At 38.4% G+C, this 18,675-nt stretch overlaps 1 protein-coding gene across 12 annotated transcripts in view; it reads left to right on the top strand.

Moving 5' to 3' along the window:
- The window catches only part of nedd4l (NEDD4 like E3 ubiquitin protein ligase), a 614,975-nt gene extending 601,384 nt beyond the window's left edge, over positions 1 to 13,591 (top strand). For 10 of the 12 annotated variants that reach the window (XM_070867774.1, XM_070867791.1, XM_070867782.1 and 7 more), the window contains 2 exons: positions 830 to 902; positions 3,169 to 3,838. In XM_070867774.1, coding sequence (XP_070723875.1) covers positions 830 to 902; positions 3,169 to 3,271 — 176 coding nt within the window. In that variant the 3' untranslated portion in view covers positions 3,272 to 3,838. Of the gene's footprint in view, positions 1 to 829; positions 903 to 3,168; positions 3,839 to 6,338; positions 6,520 to 12,588 lie in introns of those variants that run through there. The other 2 variants (XR_011588609.1, XR_011588608.1) reach the window with 2 other exon arrangements.
- Positions 13,592 to 18,675: the final 5,084 nt, after the last annotated feature.

The following is an 18,675-nucleotide window of genomic DNA, read 5'->3' on the forward strand; positions in this document are numbered from 1 at the left end:
CTTAAGTTTAAATTTGTGATTTAATTTTAATCTTTATTTGATGAGGACATTTCATTCAAAATGGCTGTTGCTGGCAAGCCCGGCATTTCTTGCCCATCTTAGTTGTCCTTGAGAAGGTGGTGGTGGGCTTTCTTGAACTACTGCAGTTCATGTGATGAAGGTACTCCCACAGTGGATTCCAGGATTTTGACCCAGTGACAATGGAAGTAATAGCAATATGTGTCTAAGTAGGGATGATGTGATTTGAAAGTGATGGAATTCTTGTAAACCCTTGTCCTTCCAGGTGGTGGAGGTCACTGGTTTGGGAGATATTGTTGAAGAAACCTTGGCGAGTTGCTGCCATGCATTCTAACATTATTAGAGCCCCATTACAATGGAGTGTTGTTTTACTCATCAATTTTCCATATCATAAAGTTGAGACTCCTTGTTGGGATGCAGACTGTGGGCACCTGAGTTCCTTACCCAAGTGGTCTTTGTATATATGGGAGCTTCAAAAGTAAGCTTTTGCAGACTGTAGTAGAAGGGCATCACAGCCAAGCCTGACAGCTATACATGCATATTTCTGATCAGGAGTGGCAAACTTGGCCTGGTGGCACTGAGATTAATGATGCTGCTCCTACCTATGAGTTGTTGAAGCAGCTAAAGGGATATAAACCAGAGATCAAACCTGGAACCTTCCTGGTCTTTTTTTGTTCAGTTACTCACTGAATAAACTTACTGCTCAGTGGAATATTTACTCACTCTGTTTTAACATGTTTAAGATGTCTTTAAGACGTTACAGAAGCTTGTTCTTAAAGACTCCTGTTATACTTTTTGGTATTTTACACAGGTTCCAATGGTCCTCAGCTGTTTACAATAGAGCAGTGGGGAACTCCAGAAAAGTTACCAAGGGCTCACACGTGGTAAGAACAATAATGTTATTAAATGCTTTGATTTTGAGCGCTTCTGTGATGAAGCACAAGCTTAATATTTAATGTTGAATTTTTCCCTCGATGTTGTCAGAGTATCTGCTGTTTTGTAATAACAGGAACATTATACCAGTATATAGTAGAGTTAATATTCTGTTGGTTTTGGATCCTGGTTTGCTTTCTGGCAGTGAAATAACATGGGTGATTTTAACTAACTACCTACCCAGTTTCTGCCAGTGGGTTAAAATCGCATCTCTGGGAGCCAGATTCAATGCTCCAAGCTTCTAACAGCTGGATAAATATTCTTGTCTCTTTCCAGGAGTGAGAGACTGGGGCATGTCATCTAGTCGCATTTATGCAAGGGAGCTTGAGGACTCTCATTCAGGACTGGGTGGGGGAGGGTTTATCGACATAGCCCAGGGATTCAATTGTGGCTTTATTATCTGTTGCTGTTTCCTGTTGATATTTATTAGGTACTAGCAGGTCCTCAATGACATAACTCATGAGTAATCTAACTCATGAGTAATCTCTGGTTTGGAGCACAGCTATGACATTTAATCTCTGCCTTTAATGTCAAAGCCAGATAATTGCAGTTATTTATAAATTGCAGGGATAAATTAGAAGTTAACTGCTTTTGAATTTCAGGCTTCAGGTCACGGACTGGCTTTCTCTTGTTTTTAGCATTGTTCTGCAACAGTAATGTTACGTGACAGACGGGCTGGATGCAATAGTTGCTTCTTGTATAGTTACTGGATGTTTCTGACCTGGAGCTTGAATCCAAGCAGCATTTTTCAATCTGCAGTTTTTGCACCAAATAGCAATAAAACTCTGCTTGACTTAAAGTTGCCTTGATGATAATTTACACGTTGTGGCCCTAAAGATAACTTCTTGGCTTTTGTACTCTATGCTTTTATTTATAAAGCCCAGGGTGCAATATGCTTTATGAACTGCTTTGTTAACCTGTCCTGCCACCTTCAAAGTTTTGTGCACAAGCACCCCAGGTGTCTCTTTACTTGCACTCCCTTTAAAAATTGTACCATTTAGCATGTATTTTGTCTCCTCATTCTTCCCACCAAAATATATCACCTCACATTTTTCTGCATTGAATTTCATCTGCTATGTGTCTACCCATTCCACCAGCCTGTCTAAGTCTATTACTATCTTCCTCAGTGTTTTGTGTCATCTGCAAATTTAAAAATTGTGGTCTGTACCCCCCCAAAGTCTACATCATTAATGTATATCAAAAACAGCAGTGTCCTAGTACTGAACCTTGGGGAACTCCACTGTATCGTACTACCCTCCAGCCAAAAACAGCCATTCACCACAACTCGCTGTTTTCTATCCCTTAGCCAATTTTGTATCCATACTGCTTCTGCCCCTTTTATCCCATGGGTTTCAATTTTGCTAACAAGCCTAGTATGTGGTATTTTATCAAATATCTTTTGAAAGTCCATATACACAACATACACTGCCCTCATCCACCCTCTATGTTACCACAACAAAAAACTCAAAATAAAACCTCAATCAAGTTAGCATGATTCAATGGACCCCAAGGAGTTATAATAAGGGAACCTCGGAGTAATGAGGGGGTCATCAGATTTTTGTCCATGATGCAGTTTCTGGACTTGTTGTTTTACTAATTTTACAAATATCAGCAAGCAAAGCACTGTTTTCCTTTGAGTAGCTGACACTCTCTTCTAAAAGTTAGTGTTCTGGGAATGTTAGTATTTGCAGGGGGTTCCACTGTAGGGAAAGATTTATAACATTTGGGCGAGGTAACCAAAACATTACTTAAAATGAACATTAGGGCTTTCCTGTACTTTTATTTAGCTCATATAACTTGAATGTCAGAGGAGAAATGAAAATAGCTGACCTCAACATCAAGACAACAATTAACCAAGATCCCTAGCAAAATTGAAGTCAGTGGGGGTCAAAGGGGAAACTCTGCGGTGGCTAGAGTCATCCTTGGCCCAAAGGATAATTGTTGTCATTGTCTGAGACCAGTCCCAATTTTACTTCGGTTTATAACATGAATGTTATAACTTGAGTTCTAGCTCATGAGAAAAATGCTTCAATAAAAAAATCTCAACCTGTGCTCCAGGTTCCTGGCTATCTGTGAGTGGAGACAGGATCAGGAGATCTAGGAGTTCTTTGAAGAATATCCAAATCTTTTTGATTAGCAGCCAGGCATCGACACTTCAGTACTGCAGGTCTCGCCGATTAGACGTTTAATGATTTGTATTTTTTTTCCTGTCTACAGCTTTAACCGCCTTGATTTACCGCCTTATGAATCTTTTGAAGATTTACGAGAGAAGCTTCTAATGGCAGTGGAAAATGCTGAAGGATTTGAAGGAGTAGATTAAATGGCTGCAATTGTGGTCAACAAGATGCTGCTTATAATTTTTTTTGTTCTTTTTTAGAGATAGGAACTTTACCAGTGATATCAATATAATTGCACAGTGACATTGGTACACGGAACAAATTCTTCTATGCTAATTCCTATTTCAAGTTTCTGGAAGGCAGGAAAATTAAAAGCTGACTCTCCAGACAATCGTACTAAAAGAAGAAAAGTGGATGATGTGTGGATGAGAAGTGCATTTCAATAGGACTTGACTGTATTAAAAAAAAATGTTCTTTAACGACACAATCTAAACATTTTACCAACTTTGTAATGAAAGTGAATGGAAACTATCACTTTCACAGGTATAGTATTATCACTTTGTTTACTCAATGAACTGCAAAATAGCCAGTTATATAGAGATCCTTGTAATATAACCCATCCAGTTAAAAGGCACGATCTGTAAAATGGGATAAAGGTTTGAATCGTGTTGTTCACACACGTACATATAGCAGTGCATTGACATTTTCACTGTGAAACGTTTGTGCCTCCTTTACCCACCAGTCATGATTAAAAGCATTTTTTTAAATTATTGATGACGTAGTTTAACACTTTCCTGGAATGTGAAAACTGAGATCAGTGATATTTTTATTTAACAGAATTGTTACAAATGACACTAAATGTGGTCTCAAAAGCAAATTACAGTTACATGCTGTCATCTTTATTTTTAACAATATATGTTTCGTTTAGTTTAGTAAACTAAACATGATTATCCATTGAGCATGCAATGAAATAACATCAGCATTGAGAGGACAGCCAACAAAAAAGTACTGGAGGTGTTCTCTTCAAATTAAAATGTTACCTGAATTTTCCTTTTTTTGAGCAAGGTAACGGCTATCTATTAGGGTAAAGCACATTACAGTAACATGCTTGCAGCATGCCTGTTTAAACCCTGCTGGTGGGTCCGGGAAATGATTGCTGGCTGGATCTTGAATTTTAATCTTGCTCACTGCAACAATAATATACAGTAATAAAGCTACACAAATATCAGGAGCAGCTTTATTATTGTAATACTGACTTTAACTTCAAAAATTAACATTTAAACATAATGTCAAACTAAAAGACATAGAAACACTTCTGCTCTCTCTCCTTTTTCTTTGCTCCTGTTGTTTTTTTTTCTTTTCATATACACACACTGCCCTATTTTTATTTTAGCTTTAATTTAACTTTTTGTTCTGATTTTATTTCTATTCCAACCTTTCCCCTCCCGTTTATTTACCTTTTTTTCTTTTGCCTCCCTTCTCACACCATCCGTTTTAGGGCCAGGAGTAACTTTTTTTTTAAATGGCCATTTGATTGGACCTGGTTTTAACCAATTGATAGCAAATACATGAAGATTACTGTGACCAGACGAATGACATAGAAACATGCAATTAACCAGGAAGAGGCTCTAACAACTGAGTATCTTCTGTGACAACACTCCCTCCCTTCCACTCAGATCATTTTATATTTGAAACTTTTAAAATGAAAGTTAACCACTATCAATCAAGCTTTGAATGACTAATGTATTTGTCTTATTATCAGTAGAGCTATGCTGATTTTTTTAAAAATGTGTTCTGTTGTAACACCAAGAAATCTAAGGGCACTTTATACATCGCATAAAGGTCATGGCTGTTTAATTGTTTTTAAATGTGTACATTTTTAATACGGAGTATGCTTATCCAGTGCAATATCTATCTGTACATTTTTGCTACTGATGATGCAACAACGAAACCAATGTGGAGCTGAACCGAACATAATCTCTCTTTTTCCTTTCTTCCCAATGTGCTTTTCCCTTTAAAAGCATACCATGCAATTTCAAAACTCACCTCAAATATGTAATAAAAAATCTGTCCTGAAATCCTTCTTTCCCAAGTAAATTCCCAGAAAATAAACTTTCCATATTAATGTTACAAATTTTGTAATTTGTATTTTATGCATATACATTGATGAGATTAAAAATATTTATCTAACTTAGCACAGTGATGAAGTGCAACAAATCCTTTGTTCCTGAAAATGTTTGAGACAACTTCTGTCTGATGTTTGTTGAAGCCTTTTATGAGAATCTTACAGCCATGTTAAAGATGGATTGACGTCTAAAATTGAGTTTTGTTCTATCATTTATATTTCTTTATCCCAATTTACATGATTTCCCCACAGGAGTGAGTAAAGTGCTGCCCATCATGCACTTTACATCCGGATAGATAGAATGTTCTAAGTTAATAATTCCATGCCCACACTTGGAGCTGCTCCATAATTAGTTGATAGATGCTGAACTTATAATATGGCGTACTGACTGTGTGTCTGCAACTGTACTTGTCAGGCAGTTTAGAAAATGAATACTTGTTCTCACAGCAGTGGTGCACAGCTCCTTATGATTGTGCAGCCATGAGTCAAAACTGCAACTGATTTGATGGAAAGCATGTGGTATACCATCTGTCCTAATGGGCCACTAATATTTAGTTTCACAACCAACATTGGTGCCAAAAGTATAAATATCTTTCAGAATTAACTATGCCACTTTTTTAAGCTGCATTAATAAAATTGCTATTTTTAAAAGAACTCAAATTTAATGACCTTCCAAAGTGCATTACAGCCTACAAAGTACTTTTAAATTGTCGTCACTGTTGTAATATAGGGAAGGACCCACAAAGAGCAATAGGATAAATGAGCAATTAAACTGTATTAATGATGTGGTTGAGGGATAAATGTTGGCCAAGAAACCATGGAGAACTCCCCTGCTCTTCTTCGAATAATGCAATGGGCTCTTTTATATCCACCTGAGAGGGAAGATGGGGTTTCAGTTTAATGTCTCATCCAAAAAGCAGTTCTTCAATACTGCACTGAAATATCAGCCAAGTTTATGTGCTCAAGTCTTTGAGTAGGGCTTGAACCTACAACCTTCTAACTCAGGTGGGAGTGCTTCCTCTCAGTCAAGGCTGACCTACTACAGCAAAAATATTGATCTTTGTGGCAAAGCTAGTTTGATTAGACATGGTTTTGATACTTTTGGTGTTGGATACTATTGATTGTGCACATTCAATTCTGGGCAGGTACTGTCAGTGTGAGCACAATGGGACTAATGGAACAGATGTTCTAGAGAGATGATGTTGAAGACATTTCCACAGAATGGAATGCTTACAAAAGCTTTGTTGGAGTTTGACAAAGAACAAAGATTTATTGCTGCCTAACGTACTTTATGCTGATGACATTAAATAATATCTTTTTCACTGATGTAAGGGAATTGAAGCTTCGACTTATTTCTGTATTGGTGGTTAGCTAATGTGATTCCTATACAGGTACAATGTCCCGAAAACCGGAATTGTCCAAAAACCGAACATTTGTTTAAAAAGCGCATTGCAGATGGAGTCGTCTGACATGCGATCGGTCCGAGCCTTGCCGAATGACCCTTGACCCGACTCACTTGTGATCCGACCCGACCTGACTCATGCGTGTTTTCATGTCTAACCCGAAATCCAGAAGAATACAAAAACTGGCATGGCCTCGGCCCTGAGGTTGCTGGATTCGGGACATTGGATTTTCTTCTCCGAAATCTGGAAAAATACAAAAATCGGCCCTGAGGTTGCCGGATTCGGGAAGTCGCATTTTCTTCTCCGAAATCCGGTAAAATACGAAAACCAGCCTGGCCTCGGTCCCGTGTTTGCTGGATTCGGGATGTCAGATTTTCGTCTCCAAAATCCAGAAAAACCCGAAAACTGGCATGGCCTTGGTTCAAAGGTTGTCTGATTCGGGACGTTGAACCTGTATTTAAAAAGGGAGCTGGAACAAGTCCAGGGAACTATGGACCAATTAGCTTAACATTAGTGGTAAGGAAGATAATGGAATCCTTACTCGAAATGTAATAGAAAAACATCTCGAGACTGAAAATATAATAGAGTAGGAAACATGGATTCCAAAAGAGAACATTATGCAACGGCATTTCAGGAGAAGTTTCTTTGCCCAGAGAATAGTTGAGGTGAATGACATAGTTGCATTTAAGTGGAAGCTAGAAATGCACACGAGGGAGAAAGCAATAGCAGGATATGTTGATGGGGTTAGATGAGGAAGGGTGGGAGGAGGCTCATGTGGACTATAAAGACCAGCATGGACATGTTGGGCCAATTGGCCTGTTCTGTGCATTTAATACTTTGTAGCATTGACCACTGGTGTTCTCGATATTCATGACTTCTTCAGTGAGAGATTTTGTAAGTTAACAGCTTTGAAATTGGATTTAAAAAAGTAAGAAAATAAATCAGAAATATCTGTCATCAATTGAAATGAAATAAAAACAGAAAATGTACAACAGGTAGATCAATGATTTTTCTTGAGAACTGAAGCACCTGAAAGACAATCTTGTCTTTTTCTTGCTTACTTGCCTTTTCATTTTGGATTTTTATTTCAGATTTCTGTTTATCTCAATAATATAATTGATTCGTATTACTTGCAACGACATATGATGCTGCAGGGTGTTGATACACTTGCATTGAAAAGCACATCTATCTGTGACCACTTACCAAAACCATGTGTAGAAACAAGGCTTATAAACTTAAGCTGGGAAATAGTAAATTTATAATGAGAAATTGATTAAATTACATTTTCATTGTAAAATTTCTGTCTGAAGCTGAAAGAGACAAAGTCTAGTTTAGCATGAGTACTGAATTGCTAAACATAATACAAGTATGCTCATTAAAAGAATGATTTATTATAGTCTTGTTAACTTTTTTGAAGAAAGTAAATGCTCTCTGCTCTTTCCATTTTCTTAAACTACCCCATTCCACCCAGTGGACTGACCAGGTATTTCCCTGCAGATGTGTACATTGAATTTTGTCGACTTTTATTGAGCCAAAAATGAGAAATTTGTGTTAAAGAAATATCTTAACTATTTTTTCCACTCCTCGTTCAATTGTATTTTTTCTCATTTTAAATTTCCTTAGGTTCACTGTTAATCTCGTCAGTTAGCTCAACTTGTGTTTTATGCATTAATACAAATACTTTGGATTTCTTGGCTTTTATCCCCAGGAATCGAGAAGTTTGAATGAAATGCACTCTCGTGCATGCTATGTAGAAGAAAGTCCATAAAACGCTGAGTTTATGGTGGTGATTACAGCTTTTGTGTAGTAATGTCAATGTTATTCAGTGGTACCAGACTATAATATATTTGACTTGGAATTCCTGATAATTATTGACTTTAATTATTGACTTGGAGTAAAGTTTGAAGTCCCTGGTTTTTGAGCTATTAACCCATAATACCCCATCCAATGCATTGATGGAATGCTCATCTTGGCATTGCCATGAGTGCAATAATTGTCAATAACTTGGTGATGAAGATGCTGAATTGAAGCTTTGTATTTTACAAAATGCTGTGAGATAACATTGAGTACTCTCACTCCACTTCTGTTTCATTGCACTGCTTGCATATATTACAATTGGTAAAGTAGAACAATTGAACTGCTTTTGAAGTTTTTAAACTTCATTTTTAATCTTTTTAGTGTTGTGGAATACCCAACAGTTTGACCATCTATTTGCTAACATTAAAATTTGAATAACATCAATGAACAGAGGTTTGTAGATGCAAATTGAGCTTTATCTGACTGGAGCAGGATGAAAAGCTAGTGATATTTTCTGGTCTTTTATTTCTACTTTACCCTTTGAAGGTACAGCACTGACGGTATAACTTCACTCTGCACTATTGCAAATGAGGATCAGTGACGTTGTTCCTTTTGTGGGAATCCATAAAACCTATATTTACACAATATTGTGTTCTGATCTTGCTTGAGCAAAATTATTACTGGGAAATGAAGTTGTTTATTACACATACAGAAACAGCACCCTGAATAATAAAACATTTGCAGAAACTTTCAACTTCAACACTGGTATAAAACAGGCACGTTCGAATCGGTCACCAGTTATACAACCTGTCCGAATTTTCTTTCCAGCTGGAACTTTCGATTTCACTAGTGTAAAAGTGACAATATAGGATCAACCACCCATTTATGTACCCTGCATAACTTTCCTTTAAATTCGAGAGTAACGGGCGGCCAATTCAATGTCTACCATTTTACATCCACATGGAAGTTGATATTTCTGCCCATTATTTCAAATCCAACCTTTCATATTAAGATTTTTTTTTAAGTACTCTACATATTTATGTTAATAAAATGGACAAGCTTTCTGTGTATTTAATGCACGTTAACTTATTGAGTAGGAAAGTTTCAAAACTGTATTTGGTTGGAATTCCACTGAGGGCTATAAAGTGACTGGCCTCTAAGCCGCAGGGCTGGATTTGTTGCCTTTCACCCATCCTTCAGGGCATTTTATTTTTATTTTTTGTTTCAATTTTATCTTTTACTATTCTCTCATTCATCCACCTGTCCTGAAGGTGGCCAGTCTTCCACTTGTGAGAATGGACAGTGAAGTTGGGATGCTTGGTGATTGGATGATCTCAGCTGTGTCAGGAATAAAAGTTGTAGCATAGGTTACTAGATAATGGGGGGGAAAATTGGGGTCGGAGGCTTCCTTCAGACGAATGCCTCCGACCGAAATTATTTTTAATGAAAATACCTGCTGGTCAAGGAGGCACCTACGATTGCGGTCAGAGGCCTTCATTCGCTATGCAGCGTACGGGGAGATGACTTCTCCGTATGTACAGAAATGCTGGAGTCACGTGGGCCTGGACCACCAGTCACTAGGTAGTATTCTCATTGATAAAAATGGAAACTCCGTTTGTGCAAGTTCCCATTACTATCAATGAGAAAACCCTCCGAAAACAAGAAACACAGCGTAAAAAAAACACCTCGCGTATTTAAAATGAATTGGAATTCAATATTTTCAAAAAAAAATCTTATTTTGTAATTTTTTTTAATGGACTAGAAATTCATTAATATTCCACCCTTTTACCACCCATATAACACTGAAGCACTTTACCGCCCAAAACTGTTTGAATAGGCTTAAAAATAAACTTACCTTAATGGACAGGGTTTTTAACATGAAAATGAATGATTAAATGTAATTTTTTTGTTTTAAAACTCTCATGCTGGCAAAAGTAAGCTATGCGCCTGCTTTTACCAGGCATAAAAGTTTGAAGGACATTCGCTGGGCATGAGTTGGACAAAAAGCCCAATCTCTCCTGCACGGATGTCCTTCTCCCAGGGACATGGAGGATCTTGATAGATTGGAAAAACTAGTCTTGGTGCATTGCGCCCCGAAAACCGGATTTTGCGAGGCTTCGCCAGGTCCGTGCGCACTTCATACGTGGTAAACGTGGCAAGTTTTTCACCCTTCCCTCTCGCTCACTTATGCTGAGGCTGTTTGTGCCTGCAGCTGCCCCACCTGCAATTACTTAACTCAACATAAACCAAGAATCGAACCAAGAACTTTCCTGATTTTGTAATAACTTACTACTGCACCATGTGTTGTATTTAAAAAAAAAAGTATTGGGCCTGAATTTGTGGTCTGAGGCTTCCCGTGGTGAATGCCTCCGAACTGCAATAAATCCAGAACTGATGGCCCCGGATCCACGGGGACCCGCGCTCCTGGCCCTCTACGAGTAGGCATGCATTAAGATTCATGTATCCAAGGAGTACATGCAGTTCGCAAGCGTCCCTGGGATCACATGGGTCAGCCCAACCAATCAGAAAGGTGATTGCCATTGTGCTTATGGGGATTCCATTTACATACGGCATCCCCATAAGCATGAATAGGAATCAGCCAAAAAATAAACGTACACAACATTGACTGAAGTAAAAAAAATTACATGTTGAAAATTAATTAAAATACAATTTCATGAAACATTTAAAATAAAAAAAATTTTTTTTTTTTGAGAAATAAAGGTAAATAGCCTAACCTTATTTTACAGGTTTTTGAATGTTAAAATTATTTTTTTTAATTATATTTATTTAAACCCTTTCGCTGGTAATGTAATAACCAGATAAATCACCCTCATTATAAGTGATTGTTCACAGCAATATACAGGGGAAGATAATAATTGATGTTGCCATTGTCCTGGATGTTACGGTAATAAGAGCGAGGCTATTGGTGCTCACATTACTATGGAGTAACTTCCGACATCCACACATGCAGTAAAACATGGAAATCAGGAAGTTGCTATTCGAGATGACCTGCTCCTCGACAAGTTGCACTACACTGGTACTGTACCGATCGATTTGACATTAAAATAAATGAAGGATGTTAAGTTGCGGTACTTAGCCACTATACACGCCAGAAAAAGTTAGAACTTTTCCATTCAAGTGCAAGTGAATTTTTAATGGCGTGATAAGTCTTAATTATTAAGAAACAACTCTCGGGCACTGAAACTAACTTTTAAAATTATGGAGTCTCATTTCTTCAGATTTTAATTCATGGAGATTTTTTTTAATTAAATTTTTTTCTATCTCATCTCTCTCAATCCCATCCTCTCTTTTGCTTTCTGTACATGATTTTTATATTGAATTAAATATTCTAACTTACACTTCCTGGTTCAAACTCTGCGTGTCTCAGTAAGGATACCTCAATCTGATTGGTTGAAGAGACATGCCCCAGATCCCCTGTAGAGGGCACCATTCTGAAATGGCTCTCTAATTACTGTAAGTTACCACGCAAAATCCACAAAGTCTGCGGGCAGCTGTAACCATAATGAATGCTGTTCATTCGCCACTGACAGCAAAATCCAGGCCATTGTATATAAAGTAATTTTCACGTTTTTAAACAGTACACTTTTGGAAGGCAAAAAGAAAGCATAATCTTTTGAAAATAATTATATAAAATCAATGGAGAGAGAAACCGAGTTAACGTTTCAGGCCGATGACTTTTCGCCAGAACTGGAAAAGAGATGTAACAGATCATCTTCTGTTACTTCTCTAACTTTTTCCAATTCTGACAATTGGTCATTGACCTGAAATGTTAACTCTGTATCTCTCTCCAGATACTGCCTGACCTGCTGAGCATTTCCAGCACTTGTTATTTTTATTTCAGATTTCCAGCATCTGCAGTATTTTGCTTTTGTATGTAAAACCAACTTATTGTTCCATCAACGCCATATGAATTTCAGCTCTATTGGAGAATATTGCAATATATTAAATAACAAAGGTCACCATCAAAGTTTCTATTCTGAGTGAGCAGTAAAATACCCTGTGTGCTGCTATGGAAATAGAGAAATAGGATGTATTGTAATAGGGCCATTTTATGAATACAGAAGTTTAATGGCAACTTGCTTTACGGTTCTTGATTTCCTAACTAGATGCTATTAAAAGTTTTCTCTCTGAAGGAGAACTAATTGAAACAATTTATTCCCCAATTCACTTTCAGGTTGAAGTTTTTCCAGTTTCAAATTGCAGCACTGGTGTCAGTGTTGCAAGAACCGCTTTCCCATTTTGCCTGTCCAGTCTCTCAACTGAATGGTTTCCAGGGGCTGTCTCAAAAGATGCACAGAATTCCCTTTTCTTCAACTCAGTTTGTTGAGCAGTGTTATACAGTGAGTCGGAATACTATAAATGTGGATTTAAATTGGTTCTGAGTCTTGTATTAAAAAACTGAACTGATATTGATTCTGTGATAGATGGAGCCTGAGTAAAGTGGTGCAGGTCACCATATTGTTTGCTTGTCCAATTATTAATTTTGAAATTTTTATGAATGACATCCACCACATTTCCAATTTGTTAAATATACTCAGCATGTAGTGTAATAATATCTCATGTATTGGCAGTGAAACCTATTGATTCTGCACATCTAGCATTTCAAAATATCTCATTCTAGTTTTGCTATCATCACCAAGACACAAAAGTAGTATGAATTCATCAGTTACAAATGTCACAGTTGCACTATATTTGGTCTCGAGAGATCTGTGATGTCTGTATTGCATACCTTGCCTTTTATATGTATATTTGCCAAGCACCTGCTTTTTGCTGATTAGTTTTTTTGGCATTAATGTATAAATTTCATTATACATATACCTGGTGTACATTTTAATTATGAAGGGAAAAATCCATCAGCTTTCTTTGTTTTCTGCATGTTGATTCTTAACAATGGTTAATTAATATGGTTCATTGCCTTTAGCTTGAAAATAGAAACATAGCTAACAATGAAAATAACTCAATTTTTAGCATAAATCTTAAGGAAAATAAATGTTAATTTATTGACTTAATAATTGATCGCGAATAATTCCATTGTTGGAATATTTGGAATGTTTCCACGTTTCACAAACTATTTGCATAAGAATTCAGCGATGGCGCTAAATGAAGATTCTCTTTGTTGTGCTCTGTCCTTCATTCTTTTAAATAGTGTCACAGCAGCTGTAATTATCTTGCACACTTCGATATACTGAAAAATAAACAAGTTTGCATGTATGGCAATAGTTTCCTGTTTCTCTCTTACATTAGTAGATAAATAAGTTTACTTTTATTTCGCTGCTAATGGGAAAACTTTCGATACCTTCATGACTGAAAGGAGGGCATCCTCACTATGATGATGATGAGGAATACATTCTGGATCCAGATGGCTAATTTCATCATTCATGACAGAGCATGCATTAAATGTCATTAATCATCATCATAAGCAGTCCCTCAAAATCGAGGAAGACTTGCTCCCACTCAAAGTGAGTTCTTGGGTGACTGAACAGTCCAATACGGGAATTACTGTCTCTGTCACAGGTGGGACAGATGGTCGTTGAAGGAAAGGGTGGGTGGGAAGACTAGTTTGCCACACACTCCTTCCGCTGCCTGTGCTTGCTTTCTGCATGCTCTCGGCGACAAGACTCGAGGTGTTCAGCACCCTCCTGGATGCTCTTCCTCCACTTAGGGCAGTCTTTGGCCAGGGACTCCCAGGTGTCGGTGGGGATGTTGCATTTTATCAAGGAGACTTTGAGGGTGTCCTTGAAACATTTCCTTTGCCCACCTGGGGCACACTTGCCGTGTAGGAGTTTGAGTAGAGCGTTTGTTTTGGGAGTCTTGTGTCAGGCATGCGAACAATGTGTCCTGCCCAACGCAGCTGGTTGAGTGTGGTCAGTGCTTCAATGCTGGGGATGTTGGCCTGATCGAGGATGCTAATGTTGGTGCGTCTGTCCTTTCAGGGGATTTGCAGGATTTTGCGGAGACATCGTTGGTATTTCTCCAGTGATTTGAGGTGTCTACTGTACATGGTCCATATCTCTCAGCCACACAGGAGCGTGGGTATACACTACAGCCATGTAGACCATGAACTTGGTGCCTGATTTAAGACATTAAATATATCTATAAACTGTTAGCGATAATTAAGAGTTTGAGATGGGAGATGCTGATTTTGAAATCGTCTAGCATGAGTTGCTTCTGGTGAAATTTTGAATCTTGGTGCTATTTTTACTTTGTCATCTCGCCCCTAACAAAAAGCTCTCCACTGGCACTACTTCTGTGCTGCAGTATACTTGTGACAAACATATTTTTGTTTAGTCTTAGCTTGCTGGCTGTCCCTTTTTAAATACACTCGCAGTATATAAGGGGTGGTACTTCGCAAGGATTTGCTCCACTAGATTCTGCGGGAGGCTTACCAGAAATAACAGGCACGTTGCTTGTGATTTTCTTCCATTAACGTTCGTGGGTGATACATCGGGAACTAAGCATCTGCAATTTTCTGACCAGTGACCTGATAGTGTAGAACCTTGGAAACTCCAATCCAAGGAATTTAAAAGTAAGTACTTAAATTCCATGTTTCCAGCCTAAATCAAAATAAGTGTTGAGATTTGTTTTTTGTCTTCAAGGTTACAGGTTTGTGAAAGAAACCAAGCCACATCATTCAAATATAGACAGTGCTGTGGGAGATTGGTTCAGTTATGTGTAGGAGTGGTAATTTCTTTCTGAATTGAATTGTCAGTTATTTAAATTGATGGAGCCTTGGTAACTATGTTGTCTCCCTTCACCCTGAGAAGAGACCCACTCCCCTCCACCCCCCCCCCCCCACCACCACCCCCAAAAAATGCCTCAGTGTAGCATTACTATTATTGTTGCCATTATTATATCAGAGGTGATTAGTACTAACTCTTTCCCATTTCAGTTCCCTTGCAACCCCCCTTAGTTAGAAAAGAATTCCTTCACTGTGCAAAGTAATAAGTTGGAATGGCATTGTAAGTGGTCTCTTCTTCAAACCTTATATTGATGTAATGAAATTCAATATTACCATTGATTCTGTTTGTGATCATCCCTTCATTTGTTACTGTTTTCATTGCTGCCACCAGGATGCTGATATAGTCAATTTGAGCAACTTCACATTTTTCTATAAATGTCAGGAAATCCAATCCTTAATCCAACCAGTACCATCTCTCTTCACTCTGAAAAGAGCACTCCTCCCAGTTGTCTCAGTGTGTTATTTCCATTTTTCAACACCAACCATCCTTGTTCTATTTCTATAATTGTATACTCTTGTCTTCATTTGTTCAGTTATTTCAAAATTTCAATTCAGATTATGTGTGGTCTTCAGAAATCATTTTGTTAGCTCTTTTAGTCATCATCGCTCATTGACTTAAAACCTGGTACTTCCTGTGACTTTTTATGAATCATTTCTGATATCCTCTGATAAGTGCAGGGACCACTGGGCACAATATTTATCATGTAGTCTTATTGATGCTTGATAAAAGTCACAGGCTTATCTGTTCAAACTTGTACTATATCAATGTACTTATGCCCTAACATTCTCTTTGCCTTGGTAACTGCTTCTATACCATGGGGTGATAAGTTTTCATGTTTGCTCAACTAATACCCTCAAATATTTTTGCACTGCATGTTAATACTACTTCATGTTATTTACTACTTCTATTTCTCTATGTATTGATCATTACTTCAATTTCTCGATACTAAATGCCATTTGTATTTCATTTGCCCAGTTAATTCCTCATAAATCCCTAAATGCTGCCTGTTTCCACTGAATGTCCTGGTTTTGGCCCAATCACAACCTGATTGGGCCGAATGGCTTGTTTATGTGTTGTAATTTCTACATAACTCTGTAAATACTAATCTTGTAAAAATTCAGAAGGCAGTTCAAACTTTGGGTTCAAAAGATTTTTCTCTTTCTTCCACCAACCCCTGCCCTCTGTAAACCAGCACCATCCTTTTGGACCTCATAACCAGGAAAGATACACACCATGTGTTTAAGACTTGCTTTTATGAATTCTGTGCTCCTTAAGATAAATTATTTTGCACTGGGGCATGGAGCATTTCCAATTTTGTCCCATCCACCCACCCACCTCCATGGCACGAACCTGGTATTGCAGTACTTCCAGGAACGGTGCAGTGTCTCTAGGCCTTTTGGCTTAGAGCATTGGCGCAGAGTGATCCTTGACAGGTGCAGGGTGACCTCTTTGTGATTTGACAAAGAATTGGAAAGATTGGCAACGAATAAAAAATAAATAAATAAAAAATAAAAATAAAAATTCCAATTTTGGGCACCAGGTTTGATGCATGGTTATATGCATAGTAAAACTCCTTGTAATTCTCCTCCATTGGAACAGAAGTAGGCCATTCAGAGCCTTAAGGCTGTTTCACCATTCAATTAGAAACATAGAAAATAGGTGCAGGAGTAGGCCATTCGGCCCTTCGAGCCTGCACCACCATTCAATGAGATCATGGCTGATCATTCACCTCAGTACCCCTTTCCTGCTTTCTCTCCATACCCCTTGATCCCTTTAGCCATAAGGGCCATATCAAACTCTCTTGAAAATATCCAATAAACTAGCATCAACAACTCTCTGTGGTAGGGAATTCCATAGGTTAACAACTCTCTGAGTGAAGAAGTTTCTCCTCATCTCAGTCCTAAATGGCTTACCTCTTATCCTTAAACTATGTCCCCTTGTTCTGGACTTCCCCAACATCGGGGACATTCTTCCTGCATCTAACCTGTCCAGTCCTGATGGAATTTTATATGTTTTTCTGAGATCTCCTCTCATCATTCTAAACTCCAGTGAATACAGGCCCAGTTGATCCAGTCTGTCCTCATATGCCAGTTCTGCCACCCCGAGAATCAATCTGGTGAACCTTCGCTGCACTCCCTCAATAGCAAGAACGTCCTTCCTCAGATTAGGAGACCAAAACTAAACACAATATTCCAGGTGAGGCCTCACTAAGGCCCTGTACAACTGCAGTAAGACCTCCCTGCTCCTATACTCAAATCCCCTAGCTATGAAGGCCAACATACCATTTGCTTTCTTCGCCGCCTGCTGTACCTGCGTGCCAACTTTCACTGACTGATGTACCATGACACCCAGGTCTCGTTGCACCTCTCCTTTTCCTAATCTGCTGCCATTCAGATAATATTCTGCCTTTGTGTTTTTGCCACCAAAGTGGGTAACCTCACATTTATCCACATTATACTGCATCTGTCATGCGTTTGCCCACTCGCCTAACCTGTCCAAGTCACCCTGCAGCCTCTTAGCGTCCTCCTCACAGCTCACACCGCCACCCAGCTTAGTGTCATCTGCAAACTTGGAGATATTACACTCAATTCCTTCATCTAAATCATTACTGTATATTGTAAATAGCTGGGGTCCCAGCACTGAGCCCTGCGGCACCCCACTAGTCACTGCCTGCCATTCTGAAAAGGACCCGTTTATCCTGACTCTCTGCTTCCTGTTTGCCAACCAGTTTTCTATCCACGTCAGTACATTACCCCCAATATTATGTGCTTTAATTTTGCACACCAATCTCTTGTGTGGGACCTTGTCAAAAGCCTTTTGAAAGTCCAAATACACCACATCCACTGGTTCTCCCTTGTTCACTCTACCAGTTACATCCTCTCAAAATTCCAGAAGATTTATCAAGCATGATTTCCCTTTCGTAAATCTGTGCTGATTTTCCAAATGCGCTGCTATTTCATCTTTAATAATTGATTCCAACATTTTCCCCACTACTGATGTCAGGCTAACCGGTCTATAATTACCTGTTTTCTCTCTTCCTCCTTTCTTAAAAAGTGGTGTTACATTAGCTACCCTCCAGTCCATAGGAACTGATCCAGTCGATATACTGTTATAAAATGATCACCAATGCATCCACTATTTCTAGGGCTACTTCCTTAAGTACTCTGGGATGCAGATTATCAGGCCTTGGGGATTTATCGGCCTTCAATCCCATCAATTTCCCTAACACAATTTCCTGCCTAATAAGGATTTCCTTCAGTTCCTCCTTCTCACTAGACCCTCGGTCCATTAGTATTTCCAGAAGATTATTTGTGTCTTCCTTCGTGAAGATAGAACCAAAGTATTTGTTTAACTGGTCCGCCATTTCTTTGTTCCCCATTATAAATTCACCTGAATCTGACTGCAAGGGACCTACGTTTGTCTTCACTAATCTTTTTCTCTTCACATATCGATAGAAGCTTTTGCAGTCAGTTTTTATGTTCCCAGCAAGCTTCCTCTCATACTCTATTTCCTCCCTCCCA

This window comes from Pristiophorus japonicus, chromosome 2 (assembly GCF_044704955.1).
Source record: "Pristiophorus japonicus isolate sPriJap1 chromosome 2, sPriJap1.hap1, whole genome shotgun sequence".
Taxonomy (NCBI): Eukaryota; Metazoa; Chordata; class Chondrichthyes; family Pristiophoridae; genus Pristiophorus; species Pristiophorus japonicus.